At 48.5% G+C, this 23,131-nt stretch overlaps 2 protein-coding genes and 3 long non-coding RNA genes across 8 annotated transcripts; 2 read left to right on the top strand and 3 right to left on the bottom strand.

Annotated features, from left to right (window-relative positions):
* Positions 1-24: 24 nt before the first annotated feature.
* On the top strand, positions 25-18,458 carry LOC125991676 (secretory phospholipase A2 receptor). Of its 3 annotated transcripts, XM_049759976.2 has the most exons (61): positions 25-236; positions 2,065-2,264; positions 2,343-2,443; positions 2,588-2,694; positions 2,783-2,836; positions 2,914-3,069; positions 3,181-3,260; positions 3,602-3,719; positions 3,805-3,849; positions 3,923-4,090; positions 4,623-4,736; positions 4,815-4,922; positions 5,026-5,067; positions 5,305-5,501; positions 5,565-5,665; positions 5,787-5,899; positions 5,982-6,026; positions 6,095-6,250; positions 6,328-6,398; positions 6,920-7,031; positions 7,129-7,176; positions 7,259-7,423; positions 7,810-7,938; positions 8,004-8,111; positions 8,182-8,217; positions 8,997-9,193; positions 9,259-9,359; positions 9,479-9,591; positions 9,674-9,730; positions 9,797-9,952; positions 11,043-11,113; positions 11,593-11,704; positions 11,783-11,830; positions 11,931-12,095; positions 12,521-12,640; positions 12,707-12,823; positions 12,888-12,920; positions 13,093-13,295; positions 13,369-13,469; positions 13,590-13,705; positions 13,775-13,828; positions 13,904-14,059; positions 14,159-14,223; positions 14,333-14,444; positions 14,521-14,754; positions 14,854-14,973; positions 15,087-15,200; positions 15,276-15,383; positions 15,454-15,486; positions 15,556-15,690; positions 15,953-16,093; positions 16,222-16,353; positions 16,438-16,592; positions 16,661-16,790; positions 16,872-16,926; positions 16,999-17,065; positions 17,124-17,257; positions 17,328-17,368; positions 17,431-17,604; positions 17,695-17,840; positions 17,904-18,458. In XM_049759976.2, the coding sequence occupies exons 1-61, from the start codon at positions 176-178 to the stop codon at positions 18,048-18,050; spliced, it is 6,798 nt and encodes a 2,265-aa protein (XP_049615933.1). In that variant the 5' UTR covers positions 25-175; the 3' UTR covers positions 18,051-18,458. The 3 variants fall into 3 exon arrangements, with proteins under 3 accessions (XP_049615933.1, XP_068508263.1, XP_049615950.1); XM_068652162.1 differs by lacking the exon at positions 15,087-15,200; XM_049759993.2 differs by lacking the exons at positions 5,305-5,501; positions 5,565-5,665; positions 5,787-5,899; ... (7 more) ...; positions 8,004-8,111; positions 8,182-8,217.
* On the bottom strand, positions 4,092-6,926 carry LOC125993386 (uncharacterized). Its single transcript, XR_007490185.2, has 3 exons — positions 6,274-6,926; positions 5,770-5,928; positions 4,092-5,658 (listed from the first exon to the last, which is right to left on the bottom strand). It is a non-coding gene; the product is annotated as an uncharacterized lncRNA (long non-coding RNA).
* LOC137840686 (uncharacterized) lies at positions 8,611-9,961 on the bottom strand. The gene is made up of 3 exons (XR_011087590.1): positions 9,824-9,961; positions 9,457-9,620; positions 8,611-9,352 (listed from the first exon to the last, which is right to left on the bottom strand). It is a non-coding gene; the product is annotated as an uncharacterized lncRNA (long non-coding RNA).
* Positions 18,459-19,894: 1,436 nt separating the features above from the next.
* Positions 19,895-22,425, bottom strand: si:ch211-63p21.1 (uncharacterized). 2 transcript variants are annotated; one of them, XM_049761929.2, is made up of 5 exons: positions 22,262-22,425; positions 21,211-21,269; positions 21,077-21,143; positions 20,831-21,002; positions 19,895-20,491 (listed from the first exon to the last, which is right to left on the bottom strand). In XM_049761929.2, the coding sequence occupies exons 2-5, from the start codon at positions 21,241-21,243 to the stop codon at positions 20,473-20,475; spliced, it is 291 nt and encodes a 96-aa protein (XP_049617886.1). In that variant the 5' UTR covers positions 21,244-21,269; positions 22,262-22,425; the 3' UTR covers positions 19,895-20,472. The 2 variants fall into 2 exon arrangements, with proteins under 2 accessions (XP_049617886.1, XP_049617878.1); XM_049761921.2 differs by having other exon boundaries at positions 21,073-21,143; positions 22,262-22,417.
* Positions 20,075-21,313, top strand: LOC125993345 (uncharacterized). The gene is made up of 4 exons (XR_007490156.1): positions 20,075-20,208; positions 20,319-20,510; positions 20,837-20,964; positions 21,031-21,313. It is a non-coding gene; the product is annotated as an uncharacterized lncRNA (long non-coding RNA).
* Positions 22,426-23,131: the final 706 nt, after the last annotated feature.

The following is a 23,131-nucleotide window of genomic DNA, read 5'->3' on the forward strand; positions in this document are numbered from 1 at the left end:
TAGCGCGTGGGCGCGGCCTGTCTTGGGGGTAGTCAAACAAGTCGTTTGAGCTTTCTTCATCATTTGGCCGTTTTGACTTAATTCACCTACTTTCGGTGACTTTGTGAGTTTGCGGACGGTCTCTTCTACTTTCAATGACTTCGTGAGTTTGCGGAAGGTCTCTTCGCCACTAAACATGTGGGAGCGACTTACCTGCTTTGTAATCTTGATCAGTATCCACTGGACGTGCATTACAGGTCAGAAACTTTCCTCACTTGATTGCAACTTGGATGGCTTTGTGCTGCGCGTAGAGTGCAGCCAGGCGTATTTTTTTACTTTCTCATAATGTAACATTGAGCCATCATTGGATTGTTAAGAAGCCCCATGTCATTATTTCAAGAATCATTTGGCGGCTGATGTGTCCTTTTTGGTCATTTTTATGTCCAACACCGGCTTCGTGGGTTACTGTTCTGTCACGAGAGCATGGGAGCAACTTTACTTTGAAATGATCAGCTACTACCGTTGAGTCAATTGAACGCCGACCTTATCATATCGTGGCTCAGCGCCATATTATTATTATTATTATTTTCAATACATTGGGTAGAGATGTCTAATGCAGTTCACAAAATATCAACCTTGAGAATGAGTGTAATAAGGCGAAATCGCCAGCAGATGTCGACAGTGCCTTGGACGAGAGCATCCAGTGTACAAGTTAATAATGAGCCCACTTTGCAGGATGTAAAGTTGTAATAAGCGTGTTGCATTTGCCGAAATGAACAAAATCAAAACAAGTTATCCCGTTATCGGCATCGTAAAACCAAGTGTTAATAAGTTGCACTTTTTATTCTGATCATGATCGAGCAACATAAAAATGCTCATGCTGCGCTTCTTACATTGGATGACGTGTCAATTGAAGTGATGCTAAAACATAGAAATGCTCATGCTGCTCTCATCATTGGATGACGTGTCAATTGAGGTGATGCTTAGGCGTTATTTTCCTCATGATCGATCAGCATAGAAATGCTCATGCTGCTCTTCTTATCGTTGGATGACGTGTCAGTTGAAGTGATGCTTAAACGTTATTTTCAGCATGATCGATCAACATAGAAATGCTCGTGCTGCTCGTGTCATTGGATGACGTGTCCATTGAAGTGACGCTAAAACGTTATTTTCATCATGACATCGATCAACATAGTGCTCATGCTGCTCTTGTCATTGGATGACGTGTCAGTCGAAGTGATGCTGAAACGTTCTTTCCTCGTGATCGCGATCAACGTAAAATGCTCGTGCTGCTCCAATTCTCATTGGATGACGTGTCAATCGAAGGGTTGCTAAAACGTTATTTTCATCATGATCGATCAATACAGAAATGCTCATGAGCAGCCTTAAAGTCGGTGTTATTATCCCATTTATCCATGTTTATCAGGGAAACTGTTTTCACAATTTGTACTTATTTTGTTAATACAAGTTGTCGTAAAAGCAAAAACCTTTGGTTTTCACAAAGCCCTCAATTGTCTTAACATTACCGTCTTTCATTCCACTTGTAGAATTCAAACTACCCAGTCGTATTTCGAGAAATGTTCAAAAAATGGTGGGCATCAAATCCAAATCAAAGCCAAAACAAACTTAAGTGCTGCTTTTATGCTAACAGAATTAGGCGACAGGCAAGAGAATGAAGGGCAGACGAGCTTTTGTTTCTTTTGGTCTTGGAACCCAGAAGGTGGGCGTCGTCACCCCTGACCAGATTGTGCACTTGGTTGCGATGCCCCAATAGTACCACCTAACGCCCACGTGTGGAACTACATAAATTGCAACACGTGTACAGTAATCGCTCGCTACATTGCGGTTCGTTCAGTACATCGCGGATTTTTTTTTTTTTTAATTCCAAATGAAAATTTAGTATTTACATGTTTGAAACTGTTCATGTTTGAATGATGACATATGCACTTATATGGTTTAATATACATTTATTGATACACAAAAAATGGATGTTAAAGGGGGAGAGGGTGACACTACTTTGCGGATTTCACCTATCGCGGGTGATCTGATCTGTCCGCCCGCTCGATCCCCAAATTGTGCCCTCAGCGCAAGTCTGTGGTTTCGGATGGCTCGAGCACGAAGGCAGCTGCTACAAGAGGGTGGATGCCCCCAACGGTTGGCTGGGGGCCCGTCACCACTGCGTCTTGGAGGGCGGGGACCTGGTCTCCATCTCTTCCTCGGCCGAGCAAGCCTTTCTGAAAAAGATGATGAAGTCTAACGAGTTCTGGCTGGGACTCTCTAATCTGGTGAGACGCGAGAACAATCAGCCGTGGGCTCTGTTGCGCTACTGGATCGACAAATTCAATGTTTTTTTTCCCACTCAGAAATGCGACGTAGCCTTGTGTAACTTTAAAGACGGAAACCTGACTTGGTCCGACGGCGAGACGACGACATACACCAACTGGGCCAAAGCTCACCCTAGGAGGTAAGAATGAAGTCACAACTTGGCATGCTGTCGTTGTCAGGTGGGCACACGTTGATGTCACTCGAGAGAAACAAACATGCCCAATCTTCCAGTTTGGCCCATTTTTGGTTGTGTGTCTCGCCTTAACTCGAATTCTCTCGGCAGCACCTCGGTTGCATCCTGCGCCTACGTCAAGGTTCTTTGGTCATATCTTCCCTGGATGACTGTTTCCTGCACTTCCCCGTTGAAATACGTGTGCAAACGGCCGCTGAGTAAGCGTGCACGTCCGTCGTCATGCTGCCGTTGAAAAGAGAAAAGTGCAATTGCAAAAATGTTTTATTTTTTTTATTTTTTTTGCAGAATGCCCAGCTGGGCGGACGTGTACCCCCAAAGACAGTTTTACTGCAGTGACAAGTGAGTTGTAGCACGATTTTCACCGCATTTATCATCATGGTTTCCTACAAAATGTTGCTTTTTTTTTGTGGCCTCAGCTTCCGACTGTGACAATGGATGGATGCAGTATGGCAATTTTTGCTATGATAAAGTATATTACCCCGGTAGCTGGGTGAAAGGCGAGAGGTACTGTCTCAAGAAGGGAAGCCACCTGGCCAGCGTCCACTCTGAGGAAGAGGTCCAATTCATGTCGGGTGAGCCTCAAGGGGAAGCGCACTTGTCGTCCAGTCCCGCAAAGTTTGACCACGGGCATCAGTTGGCTGAAGCTCTTCTTGGACTGAAGCTCTTATTCTCCTTTCCTCAAGATTTCACGTATCACAATTGGATTTGGGTGGGACTCAAGGTGAATAACAACAACTACGAGTGGAGTGACGGAACAGATTTGGTGAGTGAAATGCCCTTGAAAAAGGCGTTTTGCACGAGCTGAGTTGGCAGGTCCCTGGCACCATAAGATCCAGGACGTTCGTACTTTACAAGACTTGCAGGTAAAAGTCCTGACCTACTGACCTCTCATCTTGGAGACCGTTTTTGAAAGTGCCAGGGAGGGCACAAAATGTACGTCTTTTGAATGTACATAGTGTTTGGCCACCAATAAACTGAAACTGACAAAGTGAATCTTAAATGTGAGAAGGTACAAGGGCGACACCGTCATGTGAGTGATGGTGGTGGGAAGCTGACCAGATCAAATGCAGCAAGCTCAAGTCCTGTCCAAAATGTCATCCGCAGGACTACACCAGCCGGATAAACAGACGACGTGATGGAGTGGGATTGTTAAAACCTGATGGGACAATTCAGTTATGGGATGATGGCCCATATGTCACAGACTACGTTATGTGCCAAAAAGGTCCCAAACTCACACGCGCACACTCACTCCTCGTTCCATCAAGCGCTGCGCTCTCATATCCCCCAACCCCCTCCCTTCCCTGCAGCCAAGCGCGGCGGGCTTCGACAGCTGCCATTGGTTGGCCAACCGCGTAAGTGGGCGGGCGTCCGGCACTTTCGTTGACACGCCACTGCGCTCTCATGCGCTGTCCGTCTCGCTCGCAGGTTGGACTGACAAATGCGGCTGGTGGCTGGATGACCCCTTCAACGACTTCTGCTACCTGATCAACCGGCAGCCCACCGAGACCTGGCAGGAGGCGGAAAATGATTGCCGGCGCTTCGGAGGGAACCTTCTCAGCATCACCGACTTTCACGAGCAGATCTTTGTACACAGTAGGCTGGCCATTCTTTATTTTCTTCCCCCCAAAAAATCATTGCTATGTTTGTATTCGTTGTCTAGGCGCCACACTCGGTCTGCCTGCTCCTCCATCAATTGTTATACCTTCTCTCTGTACTTTTTTGGATTTGCCATCTCTCTGCAGTTCTAACCGATGTTGAAAGTTTTTTTGGCTTGGTTAGTTCCTGGCCTTAAAGTGCCACCAGCCTGTTTTGTTGTTACCACGACCTTCCTTACGAGCAGCAAACTGGATCCTGCGCCGTGCTGTAAATTGCGTTACCGGTCCACTGAAAGCACGCATGAATTCAAGGACTAAACGGTTTGAAACAGATATCGAGTAATGAGGACAAAATTCTGATGTTGAAATACTATGTCTTTTGGTTGGTTGTAAAATGTGTCAATCATTTTGTCCCAATAAGATTGTCAGAATGGAACCCAGTCACAATTGGCAACTGTAATTAATAACCGAATTGAATGGACGCTTGAGTGAATCATTTGTCTTGTTCCATGGTCTCCTTGGATCCAAAGGTTTCATCAAGGCTCTGGCGATGGATGCTTTATGGTTGGGCGCCAAAACCCCCCTGGACGGAGCTGCCAAGTGGACTGATGGATCACTGATAGCTTACGTCCACTTGATTGCAGGTCGGTCTGAAAGCATGTCTGATGTCTGTCGGCTGCAGTTTGGAGAAATGGGCCAGCGCTTCTATCTTCTCCCTCCAGGTGACGCCGACAAGGGGAAATGTCTGTCCTTCCTCACCGGCAGCGGCCACTGGAAAGCCGACACGTGCGACAAGAAGAATGGCTACGTGTGCAAGAAAAGAGGAGAAGGTAAGATGTGACACTCCACTGGCCGTCATCACGCGTTGACATCCATCCATCATCCATCCATCCATCCATCCATCCGTCTGTCTTTGCTTCTTTGCTTTTCAAGCTCTTGCACGAGTGCCAGAACCTAAGCCGTCTTCTGACGACGGTAAGTTGCCATAAACTCTGCGTTTAAAAGATGCGAGACAGAAAAATGCTAAAAATGTATTATTCACATGGACCTGTCGTCACGGCCCAAGCAGCAAAAATGACTTTGCCACTGTTAGTAACAGTAACGTAATGAACATAGCAATTGAGTAGATCTCATCCCTCACTGGAAAACTATTCCCAGTCGTCAGTGTGCTCTGATCTGTCCGCCCGCTCGATCCCCAAATTGTGCCCTCAGCCAAGCGCTGTGATCCCGGATGGCTCAAGTACGACGGCAGCTGCTACAAGAAGGTGGAAGCCCCCAACGGTTGGCTGGGGGCCCGTCATCACTGCGTCTCGGAGGGCGGGGACCTGCTCTCCATCTCTTCCTCGGCCGAGGAAGACTTTGTGAAGAAGACCATGATGGCCCACTTCTGGCTGGGACTCTCCAATCTGGTGAGACGCGAGCACAAGCGGCGGCTCTGCAGACGAGCTTGATTGTTGTTTTTTTCCTCCCAGGAATGCGATGACATCTGGTGTCGCTTTCAAGACGGAAACCTGACTTGGTCCGACGGCGAGACACTGACACACGCCAACTGGGCCTCAGATCAACCTGGGAGGTAAGAATGAAGTCACAACATACAGTCGTGGGCACAAGTTGATGCCACTCGAGAGAGAAACAAACATGCCCAATCTTCCAGTTTGGTTATGTGTCTCGCCTTACACAACTTCTTCTGACAGCACCGACGTTGCGTCCTGTGCCTACGTCAAACAAGGCACTTATGATCAGCCTGGCAAGTGGATATCTGGTTCCTGCGCTTCCTCGCTGGCATACGTTTGCGAGCGGCCGCTGAGTAAGCCTGCACTGCACGTCCGTGTTGCCCTTGGAAGGAGAAAAGCGCAATCGTAAACGTTTTTTTTTTTCCCCCTCCCCAGATTGCTCTACGTGTGCTCGCAAAGACAGTTTTGCTGTAGTGGCGAGTGAGTTGCAGCACATCTTTATCAGCTTGCCGTGTGTCCTACTAAAAATGTTTTCTTTGTGGCCTCAGCTTCCGACTGCAGCGAGGGCAACTTATTGTATGACGATTACTGCTATCATTACGAGAAATCGGCTGAAAGCTGGGAGGAATCTGAGAGATTCTGTGTCGATCGGGGAGGCCACCTGGCCAGCGTCCACTCCGAGGAAGAGGCCCGATTTGTGTATGGTGAGCACCGAGACGAAGCCCACCTGTCGTCCAGTCCCACAAAGCTTGACTTGGCTGTCTTGTCGCCTTTGCTCAAGGTCACGGACAAAGCCCGTATTCGTCTTTCTTGGGACTCAAGAAGAACAAGTGGAGTGACGGAACAAAATTTGTAAGTGAAATGCTGAAAGCATTTGAGAAAGTTATTTTGCAATAGCTATGTGCAACAAGGGGACAAAGAAATGTCGGTTTCAAGAGGGGAAATGTCTAAAAGAGGGCGAGAGCAGAGCAGCCCGATGACACGCTGTGCAAACTATTTTGAACGAGGATGGCGGCGCCGTCGTGCGCTGGGGATTTGTCACAGCAAGCAAAACAGTTTGATCGGACACTTTGTTGTGAACCGAGGCTTAGCCAGGGGGAAGGGCTTGGTCCGCAATGGGCTCTGTATTTTTGTCCTCTAGTGTTATTTTTGGGTTGTTGTCATTTGCCCTCCACGCCACTAGAGGGACTCTATAAAACTTGCGGTGAATTTGAACATTGCCGGGATTGACAGGAGGTTTATGACCGCGTCAATGCCTTGGGGCTATTTGTTTATGTTGTTTTTATGATATTTTTACTTTTAGAGTTTGCCGTGTTTTGTTTGAACAATAAACCTGCACGTCAAGAGTCCCAACACGCTCATGTTGTTCACAGGACTACCAAAAGAGGGAAAATAACACCGTGGGAGACTGCGTGTTCCCAACTGCTCTTGGGGAGCTCAGTTCCTGCCACTGCACAGTAAACCGGCCATTTGTCTGCAAAATAGGTGCAAACGTTCCGAGCGCTCCCTCTGGACTCTGTCGCGGCACACGTTTGCTCATATTTGCCCCCCCCCCCCCCCCCCACTTTGCCCTTCCCTGCAGCCAAGAGCGGAAGACCTCGACAGCTGTCTCCATTGGTTGGCCAACCTGGTAGGTGGGCGGGTGTCCGGCACTGGCCGTCGATACGCCGCTGTGCGCTCATGCGCCGTCCGTCCGTCCGTTTCGCTTGCAGACTGGACTGTCCAATGCGGCTGGTGGCTGGACAACCCCACCGACGACTTCTGCTACCTGATCGTCCGCCAGCCCAAGACCTGGAAGGAGGCCCAAGAAGACTGCCATCACCTGGAAGGGAACCTGCTCAGCATCACCAGCTCACACGAGCAGACCTTTGTACACGGTAGGCTGGCCATTCGTTGTTTTCCAATTCGTAGGAATATAATGAGAAGAAAATGGATGAGGAGGAGGTTACGGTGAACCTGAGATGAAAAGATTCTTACTGCTACTCTTGTAAGTTGTATGAGTAAAACAGCAACACTACAGACGGCGTCTTCAAAAGCGGCGTGCCCATCGTTGGAGCAAAAGAAGGCAGGCCCACATCGTGTGGATGGCAAGAGTTGCTTTGCTGCTTTTTTTTGTGTGGAATCATTTTCACCGTCTTTGTTGCAGTATTGTTATCCAATGCGTAGTGCATTTCACAACGGCTGCAGCTGTCGTGAAATGCGCCACACCCATCGAGTTGTATTGCAAGTGTGGTCCGGAGAGACGTTCTCCTTTGATCCAAAGGTTACATCAAGGCTGTGGCGCTGAATGATGATGATGCCCCTCTGTGGTTGGGCGTCAAAAGCCCATTTGACGATGATGACACCAAGTGGACTGACGGCTCACTGTTCAAGAAAATCAAAGACTTTGAAGGTCAGTCTGAAAGCATGTATGTCGGCTGCAGTTCGCAGGAACGCTTAGATCTGGTCTCCCTCCAGATGACGGCAACGACGAGAAATGTCTTACCTTTCTCACCGGCAGCGGCGACTGGAAAGCCGACGCGTGCGACCACAAGAGTGGCTACATGTGCAAGAAAAGAGCAAAAGGTAAGTAGAAAGTGACGCTCCACTGACCGTCATCGCGCGTTGACGTCCGTCTTTGCGTTTCCTCTTGCAGGAGTGGCAGATGCTATGGCGCCTTCGGACAACAACGGTAAGTTGCCGTAAACTCTGTGTTGAAAAGATGCCAGACAAAAAAATGCTTCTCAACCAAAAAAAAAAATTGTAGATAACAAATATTCACCTAATGTTTGCATTTTTTAATAAAAAATTGGTTGGTCGGGTCATGTCAAACTTACAAAGTGTGCAATGACTGTCACAAGAACAAAATGTGACATTTCGCATTTGGCAGATCAGCCGAGTTGGATTTGTTTTCTCCATTTTCAAAAGACTCATCTTAAAACGCATCTTTGGTCTCCGCCTCTTGACTCAGTGCCCGCCTCCCTCGGCCACGGTTTGCAGCGTTGGGCAAATTGCTTCCAAAATGTAATGTTATCTTTCCAAAAGCAGTTGACGGTGTCAATAGAAGTGCATCGATTGGAACTTATTCACTTGAATATTTATTGAACAACAATGCAAATTTTTCAATTGTCAGACAATTGGCCGGAGTGGCTGGCAATTCGCAATATGGGAACGTAACAATGCTCCCAATAGCTGAAAAAAGTCAACATACCGCTGGTGCCAAGTTCCTCGCTCAAAGTCCTCCAAGCCGGCTCCCGGTTTGTTTTATCTGGCGATAGGTAGAGCTTGGAATGCGAACGCACGGCGACAATGATCACTTTAGTTTTGTTTTTGAGCTGCCGTTCCATTGCGCAAAATGTTCTGCGAAACATTCCTTGAAGCTGATTGAGTAGATTATTCCTTAACTGTATTCTCAGCCAATCAGTGTGCTCTGATCTGTCCGCCCGCTCGATCCCCAAATTGTGCCCTCAGCTAACATCTGTGGTTTGGGATGGCTCAAGTACGATGCCAGCTGCTACAAGAAGGTGGAGGCCCCCAACGGTTGGCTGGGGGCCCATCATCACTGCGTCTGGGAGGGCGGGGACCTGCTCTCCATCTCTTCCTCGGCTGAGGAAGACTTTGTGAAGAAGACCATGATGACCCACTTCTGGCTGGGACTCTCCAATCTGGTGAGACGTGAGCACAAGCGGCGGCTCTGCAGACGAGCTTGATTTTTTTTGGTTTTCCTCCCCAGAAATGCGATGACATCTGGTGTCGCTTTGAAGACGGAAACCTGACTTGGTCCGACGGCGAGACGCTGACACACACCAATTGGGCCTCAGATCAACCTGGGAGGTAAGAATGAAGTCACAACATGCAGTCGTGGGCACACGTTGATGCCGCTCGAGAGAAACAAACATGCCCAATCTTCCAGTTTGGTTATGTGTCCCACCTTACACAACTTCTCCCGACAGCACCGACGTTGCCTCCTGTGCCTACGTCAAACAAGGCACTCATGATCAGTCTGGCAAGTGGATGTCTGGTTCCTGCGCTTCCTCGCTGGCGTACGTTTGCGAGCGGCCGCTGAGTAAGCCTGCACTGCACGTCCGTGTTGCCCTTGGAAGGAGAAAAGCGCGATTGTAAACGTTTTTTTTTTTCCCCCTCCCCAGAATGCCCGGCTGGGCGGACGTGTGCCCGCAAAGGTTATGCCTTCAAAGCAGTGAAGAGTGAGTCGCGTCTTTATCCACAGTCACCAGCTTGTTTCCTACTAAATGTTTTCTTTGTGGCCTCAGCTTCCGACTGCAGCGGTGGCGACTTACTGTATAACGATTACTGCTATCATTACGAGGGTGAGGCCAAAAGTTGGGAGGAAGCCGAGAAGTTCTGTCGGTCTCGGAGAGGCCACCTGGCCAGCATCCACTCCAAGGAAGAGGCCCAATTTGTGTATGGTGAGCACCAAGACGAACCGCAGCAGTCGTTAGTAGGGATGCATACCGCGGACCGCTAGCACAAAGATTCTTTACGAACAATACCACAAACATTTAACGTAGATCAAATAATAAGGAAATAAATAGCTGAATAATAAAAAGCTTCATTAAAGTGACAGACAACTCACTGCACCGTTTGTCAAAGTAGTTGCTACCAAGGGGGGTAGGAGAAACACACGCAACCCTACGAAGCATTAGCTTACAGTGCTCTCGCTCATGGGATAAAGCTAAAAGACCGCCCAGTGTTTGACGCTTTGCGTGGAGCGGCTAATGCTAACACAAACTCCGCATCTTCGACGAATTCGCACAGCGCTTTTAATTAACCGTGCTTTAGTCAAGGTAAGTAGGCTTGCTATGTTTGTCGCGGCGCGGCTAACGCTAACACAAACACCGCATCTTGAACGAATCCTTGCAGCGCTTTTAATTAACCATGCTATAGTCTATCGTTAGGCCTTGCTATGTTGTCGTGAACTGCGCTAATATATCTGGCCTTTATTGTTTTTTTCTGTACAGCCACCAAAGAATCCCCATTCACTCTCGCTAAAAGATAAAGATGACTTGTTGCACGACGTGTACATTGGCACTGAGCACAGTTTGTTGTTATGCCCCCCACAGTAAAATACAAGAGCTGTAAAAATATTTTATCTCTCATCACATCTTCAAATTACATACAGTAAAAAGCAGGGGTGTCAAACTCATTTTTTTCACGGGCCAAATTGTAGTCATAGCTTCTTTCGGAGGGCCATTCCGACCGTCAACCCAAATACATGTATGAGCACCTCATATACAGTAAAAGCTACAAAACAAACTGACATATAACTCGGTTTCAAATCGGACGAGTAAAAACTGGTCAAATATTAAAGAATAAAAAGTATCTGGCCCCCGGGCCTTGAGTTTGACACATGTGGTATAAAGTATGGAGAACGCTATTGATAAACATCAGCATCGAAAAGGAATGTTCATTCTAATGATATGCATCCCTCGTCGTCGTCCCCACAAAACATGACAACAGGCATCATTTGGCTGAAACGCTTCTTGCCCTTTCCTCAAGGTCACTCGTACACCCAACATTCATCTTTTGTGGGACGCAAGAAGGTCGAGTGGAGTGACGGAACAGAATTTGTAAGTGAAATGCTTAAGGCCTTTGAAAAAGTAAGCTTAGCTGGGAAAGTCGAAATTCTTCTTCTCTTAAAAACCTTTCAGATAGTTTCGGCAGCAACTTCTACCTTCGTCAGAGTTCGGCCGGAAGTTGCTGCCGGAACTGTCGGAAAGGTTTTTAAGGTAAGACTAACACAGCTTGAGAGCAGAGAAACCCATCATGCTGACTTTTTTACCTCCTTGAAGACCCTTATTGCTCCAAAGCAGGGGATGGGGAGTGGGGTGAACAGGTTCCGGGGTCGACTCTGCAAACTGTTTAGTCAGTGCATAGGGGTCCATGTCTTACAAGGTTGTGTATAAACAGATTCTTGGCCAAGCAAAGACATTTGCACAAAAAAAGTAAGAGGGGAGAGCAGTTAATGATTCGTAGTCAGCACTCAAAAAACAAAACAGTTTTCTACCCTAACAAAAAGGGGGGGTTCCAACACTCATGTTGTTCACAGGACTACCAAGCGTTGGAAAATAACACCGTGGGAGACTGCGCGTTCCCAACTGCTCTTGGGGAGCTCAGTTCCTGCCTCTGCACAGTAACGCGGCCATTTGTCTGCAAAACAGGTGCAAACGTTCCGAGCGCTCCCTTTTGTCACGCCACACCTTTGCTCATATTTGACCCTCTCCTGCCCTTTCCTGCAGCCAAGCGCGGAGGACCTCGGCAGCTGCCACCATTTGTTGGCCAACCGGGTAGGTGGGCGAGCGTCTGGCACTGCCGTCTGCACGCCGTCTGCTGTTGCCCGCCCGCGCGCCGCTGTGCTCTCAAGCGCCGTCGTCTGTCTGCTCGCAGACTGGACTGACCAATGCGGCTGGTGGCTGGACAACCCCACCGACGACTTCTGCTACCTGATCGTCCGCCAGCCCAAGACCTGGACGGAGGCCCAAGACGAGTGCCAGCGGCTGGAAGGACACCTGAGCAGCATCACCGACTTTAACGAGCAGAACTTTCTACACGGTAGGCTGGCCATTCCTTTGTGTCCACTCATGAATGAATAAATTCTGTCGTTCCCCGTTTGGGCAATATGCCGCATTGGGATTGATTGGAGACTTTACAAAGAGGCGATTGTTAGATAATTTAGCGTACGGACGTTTGCCGTAGAGATAATTTAGCGTGCGGATGAATGGCCCTCTCGGGAGTTGGAACATTTTCCGAAAGGGCATTCTGACAAGACGTTCCCAACAAAACCTCACAATACGTTCGTTCTGTGTGCTGGCTTGAGGACAACATATTGGCGGCCACTAGGGGGCCACGACCGCTCGTTTTCGGAAAGCAAAAATACATTCAAGCAAAGTATGGGCTCGAGCACAAAGCTCTATGAACCGCTGAGTAAATCTCTGAAAGCTGTTTCCAACCGTTCGTTGTTTGCCTTGGCTCCAAAGGTTACATCAAGGCTCTGGCAAACGCGCCCTCTCTGTGGTTGGGTGCTAACACCTCTATCATTGAAGACGACACCAAATGGACTGACGGATCCCCGTTCGCTTACATCCGCTCGAGCGCAGGTCGGTCCGGAAGCACGTCTGTCGTTTGGAGGAACGGAGGAGCGCTTAGGTCTTGTCTCCCTCCAGGTGACGCCGATGCCAGCTCTCGGAAAACCTGTCTTTCCTTCCTCACCGGCAGCGGCGACTGGAAGGCCGACAGGTGCTCCCACATGCGAGGCTACATGTGCAAGAAAACGAAAAAGGGTAAATGAGATGTGACGCTCCACCGGCTGTCATCACGCGTTGACGTCCGTCTTTGCTCTTGCAGGAGTGACGGCACCTTCGCCGTTTCCTCTCCATGGTAAGTCGCCTTGAACTGTGCGTCACAATGTATACGACTAAAACAACACACACTTGCAACGGCCAGTAAATGTCCTGCTCCGTTGATCTTGGCAAAAAGAAGTTGCAGCGGGGCGCTCAAGTCACACCGTCTTGCCAAATGTGTCCGCCTGATCCCCAAATTGTGCCCTCAGCCAAGCTCTGTGATCCCGGATGGCTCGAGTACGAAGACAGGTGCTACAAGAAGGTGGAGGCCCCCAACGGTTGGCTGGGGGCCCGTCGAGACTGCGTCTGGCAGGGCGGCGACCTGGTCTCCATCACCTCCTCGGCCGAGGAAGACTTTGTGAAGGACGCCATGGGCAAGAAGACCCCCTTCTGGCTGGGACTCTCCACTCTGGTGAGACGCACGCACTGGCGGCCGTGGACTCTTGGAGCGACCGCCTTGATCGTTTTTTGTTCTCGCGGCCCAGAATTGCGACGACGTCTGGTGTGACTTTGTGGGCGGAAACCTGACTTGGTCTGACGGCAAGATGCTGACAATCACCAACTGGGCCTCAAATCAACCTGGGAGGTAAGAAATCTCAACTTTGCATGCTTTCCTTGTTAAGGGCACTCGAGAGAAGGAAAACATGCCCAATCTTCCATCTCGGCCCATTGTCGGTCGTGGGTCTCTCGCGACTTGTCTCGACAGCACCGACGTTGCCTCCTGCGTCTACGTCAACCAAGGGGCTTGGAGGCAGCCTGGCAAGTGGAGATCTGGCTCCTGCGCTTCCTCGTTGGCGTACATGTGCATGCGGCCGGCGGACTGTAAGCCTGAGCATCCGACGTAATGATGCCGTTGAGAGGAGAAAAACTTAACTGGGCCTTTGTTTACAGTCTGCCCGGATAAAGAGAGGTGTTTCCCAAAAGGGGGTTCTGCTCTCGTGGCAAGTGAGTTGCAGTGCGCTTGTTTGCACTTTCACCATCCCCTCATGGTTTGCTACAAAATGTTGTTTGCGGCTTCAGCTTCCTCCTGCGACGATGGCCACTTCCTGTATGGCGATTACTGCTATCGTTACGAGGAAATGCTAAAAGACTGCGATGAAGCTGAAGATTTCTGCCGTGCGTGGGGAGGTCACCTGGCCAGCGCCCACTCAGATGGCGAGGCCCAGTTTTTGGCAGGTGAGCACCAACGCGTACCGACGAGGGCGGAGGTGGTCCCTGATCACATTCAACGGGCTTGGCACTGATGGTTCAAAAACTCTGTTTCCTTTCCTCAAGCTCACAAGCAATCAGCAATGATGCCTCTTGTGGGACAAAGGATGGGGGTGAACGGAAAATATTATGTGAGTTGATGATGGCAGTCTAAAGATGAATCATGTCAATAAGTTGCACCGAGAATGTCACGTGATGAGGATAGATTGCAACCATACAACGTTGTGGCTTGGCATGCAGGACTACAGCGAGTGGGACAGCGCCCCCTCCATGGACTGTAAACGACTGGCATCTAATGGAAAGCTCCATGATGTCACCCGGAATTCCACCAGGCCATTCTTCTGCAAAAAAGGTCCAAAACGTCCCAAACACTCATTTCCCACACACGGTGTGTCGCGATGCTCATATTTGGCCCGGCGTCCCTGCAGCCAAGCACGGAGGGCCTCGACAGCTGCCAGGTGGGCGTCCGGCACCGCCGCCGTCCGTCTCGCTCGCAGGCTGGACTGACAAATGCGGCTGGTGGCTGGACGACCCCTCCAGCGACTTCTGCTACCTGATCAACCGCAAGCCCAAGACCTGGAACGAGGCCCAAGACGACTGCCAGCGGCAGAAAGGGAACCTGCTCAGCATCACCGACTCGCACGAGCAGAACTTTGTACACGGTAGGCTGGCCATTTGTCGATTATGCCTGGCATCTGTCTTTGGCCATTCTGCTCTCTTGAGCTATATTTCCGAATGACGATTGTGCTCCATATTGTTAGGTTACTTCAAGGCTCTGGAGACCGGTCCCGCTTTGTGGTTGGGCGCCAATGAAACGATCGATCTTGACGGCGGCAAGTGGGCTGACGGATCCCCCTTCTCTTACGTCCACTTCAGTGCAGGTCGGGCGTGGATGTTTGTCGGCTGCAGTTTGGAGAAATGGACCGGCGCTTAGATCTCAGATGTTCTCTCTCCAGGCGCATTTCTGAATGACGATTGTGCTCCATATTGTTAGGTTACTTCAAGGCTCTGGAGACCGGTCCCGCTTTGTCGTTGGGCGCCAATGAAACGATCGAGCTTGACGGCGGCAAGTGGGATGACCCCTTCTCTGACGTCCACTTCAGTGCAGGTCGGGCGTGGATGTTTGTCGGCTGCAGTTTGGAGAAATGGACCGGCGCTTAGATCTCAGATGTTCTCCCTCCAGGTGACACCGATGGGGGCAAATGTCTTTCCTTCCTCACCGGCAGCGGCCACTGGAACGTCGACGCGTGCGACAACACGAATGGCTACGTGTGCAAGAAAAGAGGAAATGGTAAGAGGCGATGCTCCGCTGACCCTCATCTCGTGTGTCATGACATCCCCGTTCTGGTTCCCGGTTGTAGGAAAACCGTCAAAACCCCTGCCGCCAAATGACGGTAAGTTGCCGTAAATGTTTTTTGTGAATAGAAGCGAGAGAGAGAGAGAACAAGGTTGTGCTCTCACAGGCTACATGAAAAAGATTGTCTGCCAAGAGGATCGGGGAACTCTGAAATGTCCCGAAGAACGAGTCATCCGGATCCGGTCAGCCTTCTACGGGCGGAGGCGTAGCGATGTCTGTCCAAATGGCAACGCAACAGATGGTAAGACAAAAGGATCCATGAGTGGCGACCTTGACTTTGGCTTGGCGTTCTGGAGCCGCGTTGGTCAGACTGAAGGAATGCGAGCTTTAGCATTTCTGTAGCTGCGTTTCCACAAGTGTTGCAACTCACGCCTTAGGATACTTAATTATCAAAATGCCCTGCGATTGACACGTGATTGATATCAATTGAAAATACCTTGATTCCTAAATAAAATCAGAAGTGCCCATATGTTAAACGGGTGCCGGTGTGTTGTAACTTGCAGGGACATGCACGGTGGACCTCTCTTTCTACAAGACACTGTGTGACAACGATCATGATTGCACCATTTACCTTTCGGATTCAGATTCCTGCCCTGGTGTCTCCTCCATATACTTGCACATTGTCTACAGCTGTGAAGAGACAGGTGAGCTTCACATCCCGACGCTTACTGTTGTGCCCAGAAAGAGCTTCGGCAAGGGACGGGTGTCCAGATCATTGAATGTGTGTCAACTGAGCATCCCTTCCATATAACTAACGTTTGTCTTTCCTCAGTGTGTCTTGACAGTCTGACAACTGACGGGAGCGTCGCAGACTCTGCCTTTTCAGCCTCTTCCTCTATGATCAAGGACAAACTTCACAAAGCGCATCTCGGAGGCAGCGGGTGCTGGTTACTGAGGAAAAAGTGTTAGTTAAAAAATGTGTTAAAAAAGCTGACCTTAGTTGTGTGTGATTTGGTGTCCCAAGCAATGTAATGCCTTCCTCGTTCAGCCGGCAGCTGGATCCAGGTGAACCTCGGTCAGAGGAAAAAGGTGACAGCCCTCGTGACCCAGAGCTGTAATACAGACGTTAGGAAACGGTACACCGTACTTGAGATGCAGATCAGCATTGACGGAAAGACTTGGTATACCCACCCAGACGGGCAGGTAAGCAGCCGGCCGGTCAGGCAACCCATGCTCTTGTCATTGCAAACATGCACGTGCTCTGTTTTTAGTTTGGTTTGGGGACTCGTCTACTAGCCACGCCTGTGTTCACCCAGTATGTCCGCCTCCTGCCAGTCGACTACAGATTGAATGACGGCTTTCGCTTTGATGTCTTGGGGTGCGCCGTTGACAACACCGCTCGTGAGTCAAACACTCGGCCGCTCTGAGCGCTGTGAGGAAACCAGCTTCAAATGTGCTTTGATTTTCCCTTTTGACCCTCAGACATCACCTGTGCCAGCAATTTCAAAAGCCTCACCAAGTTCACCAGTTCAAAGACGTGAGTCAGACCCGACATGACGTTTCTTGGCGGGGAAGCCTCCCCTCCCAACTCCCACGTTGTTTTCCGCAGGGTCCTCTGCCCACCGGGCTGCGGCAAAGCCCCCCACATTGTCTACGGAACATCGATCTACAACCAGGTATGTAAATACTGAACGACCCTCCGGCGGCTTTGTCTGAGACGTTTTCTGAGTGCAGGACTCAAACATCTGCACGGCCGCTATTCACGCGGGTATCATTCGGAACGAGATCGGAGGAGCTGTGACTTTGCTGAAGGCGCCGCCACAAAACGCCGACCTCATCTACACCGAGAACGGGATCACTTTAGTTCCGTGAGTGGTCAGCTCTCACCGCCGAGTCGGCTCATAGAGGCCCGGCTCATTCTCACTTTACTGTCTGCAGATACGGTGGCAAAACGGCTTCTTACGCCTTTGCTGAGAACGGTGAGTAGAATGTCCAGAATAGAAGGCATTTCACACTTGATGTGACGGCATCTTGCGTGCAGAGCCCAGATGCTTGGGACCTGACTGGGAGGAGTTTGCGGGCTTCTGCTACAAACGTTTGGATGATCAAAAGACATGGTACGGTGCTCAACACGCCTGCAGGAGCGTCTGTGCCGAACTGGTGTCCATACGCTCCGAGGCGGAGCGAGATTGGCTGCAAGAAGCCATTAACTTTGGTGCGTGCGCCAACGCCCGACAGTCTTCCGTCACAACTACTCGATATCTGGGAAGCGCATGAGAGCTCTGTTGCTGTCTGTCCTCTGCAGGCACCGGCGACGCGTGGACCGGACTGAACGACCTGGTCGTCAAGGGCAGATTCATGTGGTCGGACCGCCAGAAGGTGACCTTCACCAACTGGGCTAAGGGAGATCCTGCCCGCCTGTTGGAGAATTGCGTGGCCATGTTGAGCCAGGTGAGTGCGGTTATTTGTCAACACCTGCCCAACTGTTTGAAATCATCTGATTTTGACTTTCAGACTGGCAAATGGAGAAAGATGTCCTGCGTGCGACTCAACAGCTTTGTGTGTAAGATGCCCACGGCGCGTTATCCAATCAAAATGCGTCTTGCATCTGGAGTGGCAGCCTGCCGTGATGGCGTCCGGGTGTGGAATAACTCTCAGTGAGTCTTGCATCTGGAGTGGCAGCCTGCCGTGATGGTGTCCGGGTGTGGAATGACTCTCGATGAGTCCAAGTTGCTGGTCTCAGTACAAATATTCTGATTTGATTATTTAAACTTTTATTGACCATGAATCTTGTTATTGACCATGCATTTTTATTATTCTGTTTAATTTATTATGCATTCAAAGTTATTCACATGCATTATTCTTTGGTTTGATTTACCATGCGTTATTATTCTGTTTAATTTACCATGCGTTATTATTATTATTCCGATTAATTTACCATACGTTCTTTTCATTCTTTCACTATTATTACTATTATGATTAATTGACCATGCGTTATTCTTCAGATGAATTTATTATGCATACCCTGTTGTGAAAAATACATAAAAACAATAAAAATTTAAAAGACAATTCCCGTTCATACCTCATTCTTATTTTCCCATCCAGCTTCTATCACTTAAATCTGGGGGCAGCACCTTTAGGACGGGCGCCCATCCTCCTCCCCTTTAGTCCAGCTCATCCCGGGAAATCGATCCCAAGGCGTTCGCAGGCCAACCGAGAGACATAGGGTGTACCCATTTTGGCCGCTTGTAGCATCACCCATCTCGCGGTCTATCCTGCCCTTGCTCGTGAACAAGACCGCAAGATGCTTGGACTCTACTCGCCTACTGCCCCGATGACAGCTGGGATAGGCTCCGACATGTCCGCGATGCCTGTGCGGACAAGCCGATGGATGGTATAATTCTCATTAATTTGATTTTCTGATGTGTTCTTGTTCTGCCCTCTTTGGTTCGTGTTGAAACGTCATTTTCTATTTAATGGTTAAGCCCGCCCTCCTGTGGATGCTTGGTGTAAGTGTTTTACTCAGCACGAGACGATTGTATGTTCATTTTATTTACGTGTCGAAGTGACGTCAGCCAACATGCTACAAGCTAACGATCGTTTCACGCGGTGTTTTCTTTCTTTTGTATTTCAGTTTTACGATGGTCTTAAGAGGGCAATGGTTTGAGGCCATTCGTCAATAAATCGGCATGTAAGACAACCAAGTCTGATGATTCGCTGATGGAAAAGTCGCTTCGGAGTGAGGACAGCACATTCTGTTTGATTTAACGTGTCCTATTACGATAACGCTACCATGCATTCTTCTGTTTTATTTCCCATGCATCAAGTAAGTTTGCACTTGAATTAGGGTGACATTTATTTTCTGGTGCAATAAAAACCGTCAAAACAAAAATCCCACCCAAAAAGTCTGCACGCACTCAACATCTCACAAAATCTTCGCAGCACATTCAAAATCTAGATGTTGTATTCGAAGCACTCGGAGCAATGTAAGCAACATATCCTTTCCACACGCGCACATGTGGCGGCAAAAGAAGCACAGATGCTCGCAGGTCGTTGTTGGGCCCCGGCATCTTTCCCACGTTCTTCCACCGGTGCAGGGCGGGGTCGTCCCGGTGGACCGTCTTCGTATCGCTGTCGTCCTCCTGACTGTAGCCGCCCAGCACGTACAACTTCCCCTCGAGAACGGCACTTCCCGCCCCCGGCAGGCCTGAGAAAGTCATCCACGAATCTACGACAGGATCGTACACTTCGCAGGCCAGCTGATCAATCGCTACCTGGTTAGCGTCCGACGTGATCCCGCCTGCCACGTAAAGGCGGTCGTTGAGAGTTTCCATGCAGTGGTGAGAGCACGTGCGTGAGACATGTTGGCCAGGTAAGCGCTGCCTTTTTCCGGGTGGTACACAAACAGTTTTAGACATTTTATTAGGTACACAGACACAGTCTCATTTGATCTATTACTAGGATAGCTATGTTCATATTTGGGAAGTCATTATTAACACATAAAGTCAAATTTGAAAAAAGTCATTTTATTGAAAGACTGTGGACCTTGAAACACTTGAAATGATGATTAAAACCACAGTTTAGCTTCCAACAATGGACCAGGTGTATACGATGGTGTAGAAAGTTCTAAGATGGCGCACGTCTGCTATTGCTTTTCAAATCGGGTCTGATTGTGCTTCCACAAGAGGGTGGGGGGCGGAGCTGAGACAGCGACAAGGACATCGGGGGCGTTCTTCAGAACTGTGTCAACTGGCACAGTCGAAACCAAGGAGTTGCATAGTCGTCATTGTTGGGAGTGCGCCTCTATTTTGAAAAGGAGGTGAGACCAAAACCGGCGTCCAAGACACGTCAACGCTCTGATGTTTGATGCAGAGACAAAAATAAAGTGTTTGTGCTTGAGCTTATTGGACTTTCTGCTCGTCTCATCAGGTTCTGACCCACGGGAGCAGGAAGGACGCGATGGCGGCTGCGAGTGCGAGCAATAGGACAACCAGCGGGGGCGCGAGGGGCGGCGCCCACCCGCACGTTCGCGGTTCCGCTTCTGTCCGCTTGTTCGCACTGGACCTGGAGATGACGAGGGGCCTCACTTGTGAGATACTTTCCTGTCGGACATCACAAAATGTGAGCATTGTTGCCGTTGTTGCGATAAACACTTTCTGTCTCACGTTTACAATAAAAGTACACAAGCTGCTTCATTTAGACAAAGGTAGTCTTATGCCGCCATCTTGTGGCACCTCGGGGTTGATGAGCTGTGTAGATGTGAATTGAGTACTTACTTGTGGCATTTTAGCATCAAGGAACTATGGTGAAATGAGTTGAGGCAGTTTATCGACAGAAAAAATGTAATTATAGACCTTTTTAGGGCGGGCTGTCAATTACTGGTAGAGCTTCTTGATTTGCTTTCTTGTCTAAAATTGACTTGTAAGAGCAATTTTACTTACTTCCAGGATGGTGCGGCTGTGCGTCCTGTCCGGACTGAGCCGCAGATTCCACCGATGCGAGGCGTGACTGAGGCTGCCGTCATCTTCACTCTCAGTGGTGTCCTGCCGAGCCAGACGTTGACGTTTGCGGCGCCGTGAGCTGATTCTCTGCAGCGACCCGGGCTCTTGGAGTCTAGAGGTAAGATGTTATTTGCGTTCAGGTAAAAGCTCCGGTGAAAGGCGAAGGGTGTGAGCCGCGCCACCTGCAGTCGGCGTCCTCAATGTCGGCGTCGGCGTCGCTTTCTCCCTGAGGGTCGGACAGAACGCACTCCTCCTGCGTAAAAGGGCAAATTAACTTTTGTGCTACTACTGGAAAACTAAAAGCTACGTCTTTAAAGTACCTCGGTTCCGTATCCCTCAGAATAACGGGTCATTGTGACTCAACTGCGTTCACCTGCTCCTGTCAATCACACGAGAAAAATAAATGGTGTGCTAAGATGTCAATTCTAATTTATTATCTTACCATTTGATCTCCACCCTTGACCATGTGACTTCTTTCAATTAGATCATTCAAAGTCTCGTAATAATTGCATAAATTAATTTTCAGAGTGGTCCATGAGCTGTCTATTGTGTTTTGGGTAAGAAACCATTTAGACACTTCAGTTGTATTTAATAGTTGTATTCCATCCATCTATTTTCCAAACCACTTTTCATATTTAGTTAAATAACATTTTGCAATGATTCTCAAAGAGCGGTTTAGGTTCTAACACTAAATTAGATGCAATTTTGATTTCACATTAATGTACAGTACATTATAAATGATAGTTTTTCTTTAATTTAAGATCTTCAAGTGCTGCATGTTACAGCAATTTATTGCAATTTGTGAGTATCCTTTTTTTGTCGTAAATATAGCTTTTTCTGTATTTCTTTATTTTTTCATTTTACTGATACTTTAGAGAAAGTGTTTTAGGTGGTCGTGTAAAGAAGTGTGAGAACCATTGGCTTTATGAAATTACTGGCACATTTATTGATTTAAATTTCTTTTTTACTTGTTTGCTATAAAATCTAGAGTCGAAACGATGAACAGAAAGAAAACAGCATTGATGAACCAAAGCAACCGGATTCTTCTTGTTTGTTACATTTGTATTTTTTCTTTCTTTCTTGTTTTCAGAAAACGTGCAAATTTGAATCAGGAATTATGTGATTTGCGTAACATGTCATCCTGTCCGTTAAACATATGCGTCCTGATGTCCATTACGTGCCGCACTCCCGTTACGTAACGCGCAACTTTTCACATCAGGACCAGACGGCGAATGATGCCTTTGAAAACGTTACGATCTCCCATTTAGCACAACAGTCCGCTTTTCTCGACTTTCACATGAGCCGAAAATCCTCAAAAGCAATCATTTGACGCGGTCACATTTTGAGTAAAGAGATAGTAGCGAGTCTTACCTCGAACACATGTGGAACACGCAATACGACCTAAACGCTAAACGGAGTCTGGCGATTGGACGCTGAACAGATGCACGCAGCGACGTTTGACATTGTCGCAAATCCCTCGTGACGTCACTCGCAGAGATGATTGACAGCTCGGGCCAGGCAAATATCAGTGGGATTCGGGGCGGAAGTGCGTAGGAGAATGGATTTCAAAATAAAGCGAATTTTTCCGAGGCTCAACGTTTTGCTTAGACGTATCAATGTCTGGCATTTAGAAAGTTATGTTCCTTATTAAAAGCTCCCAAGTGGGTTTATGTATTCACTTAAGATGTTAACATTCAATAACGTTGAAAATACAGAAGATTGGTAAAACAAGTCAAAGTACTTTCCAAGCATTTGTGGCGTCATTAAAGTTGTAATTCAAATTAAACTAAAGTCGACGCGACCTCATCTTTAGCCTGACATTGCGCTCTAGCGCCGTCTCATGGAGAGACGATGATCAGCAACGTCTTGGGCACTATCAATCAAACACACCTCCAATTACAAAATAGATCAATGGTACCTTGGCATAAGTGGCCCAAGTGGCTGTATGTTATACCATTAAGATAAAGTATTTGTCAATTCCCTAGTATTATGGACACAAAAGGAGCGCGATTATTTTTTTTATGCCATTCTAATCTCAGATGGTTGGTTCCATATGGTAGCAGCTCCTCAGGTCAGAGCGTTTTGTTTCGTCACCGCATGAATATTCATAAGCAGAGATTTCATCTTGGTAAAGAGGTTATTGGCAAGTGTAAATGAATGATTCATGGGGTTTAGCGGGACAGCGGGCGGGGGGCTTGTGGCGGATTTTTAGTTTTACAGAATGGAGGCGATAAATGCGAC

This window comes from Syngnathus scovelli, chromosome 1, assembly GCF_024217435.2.
Source record: "Syngnathus scovelli strain Florida chromosome 1, RoL_Ssco_1.2, whole genome shotgun sequence".
In the NCBI taxonomy this organism is placed as follows: domain Eukaryota; kingdom Metazoa; phylum Chordata; class Actinopteri; order Syngnathiformes; family Syngnathidae; genus Syngnathus; species Syngnathus scovelli.

What these genes read in the sequence shown, in the direction of transcription:
- si:ch211-63p21.1 (XM_049761921.2), bottom strand. Translation starts at nt 21,243, where the DNA reads ATGACCCGTTATTCTGAGGGATACGGAACCGAG. An exon ending in CTGAGGGATACGGAACCGAG is followed by an intron (nt 21,144 to 21,210) that starts GTACTTTAAAGA and finishes CCTTTTACGCAG; the next exon opens with GAGGAGTGCGTTCTGTCCGA. An exon ending in ACAGCCGCACCATCCTGGAA is followed by an intron (nt 20,492 to 20,830) that starts GTAAGTAAAATT and finishes GATGTCCGACAG; the next exon opens with GAAAGTATCTCACAAGTGAG.
- LOC125991676 (XM_049759976.2), top strand. Translation starts at nt 176, where the DNA reads ATGTGGGAGCGACTTACCTGCTTTGTAATCTTGATCAGTATCCACTGG. An exon ending in GCCATTTGTCTGCAAAACAG is followed by an intron (nt 11,705 to 11,782) that starts GTGCAAACGTTC and finishes CCTTTCCTGCAG; the next exon opens with CCAAGCGCGGAGGACCTCGG. An exon ending in GCCATTCTTCTGCAAAAAAG is followed by an intron (nt 14,445 to 14,520) that starts GTCCAAAACGTC and finishes GCGTCCCTGCAG; the next exon opens with CCAAGCACGGAGGGCCTCGA.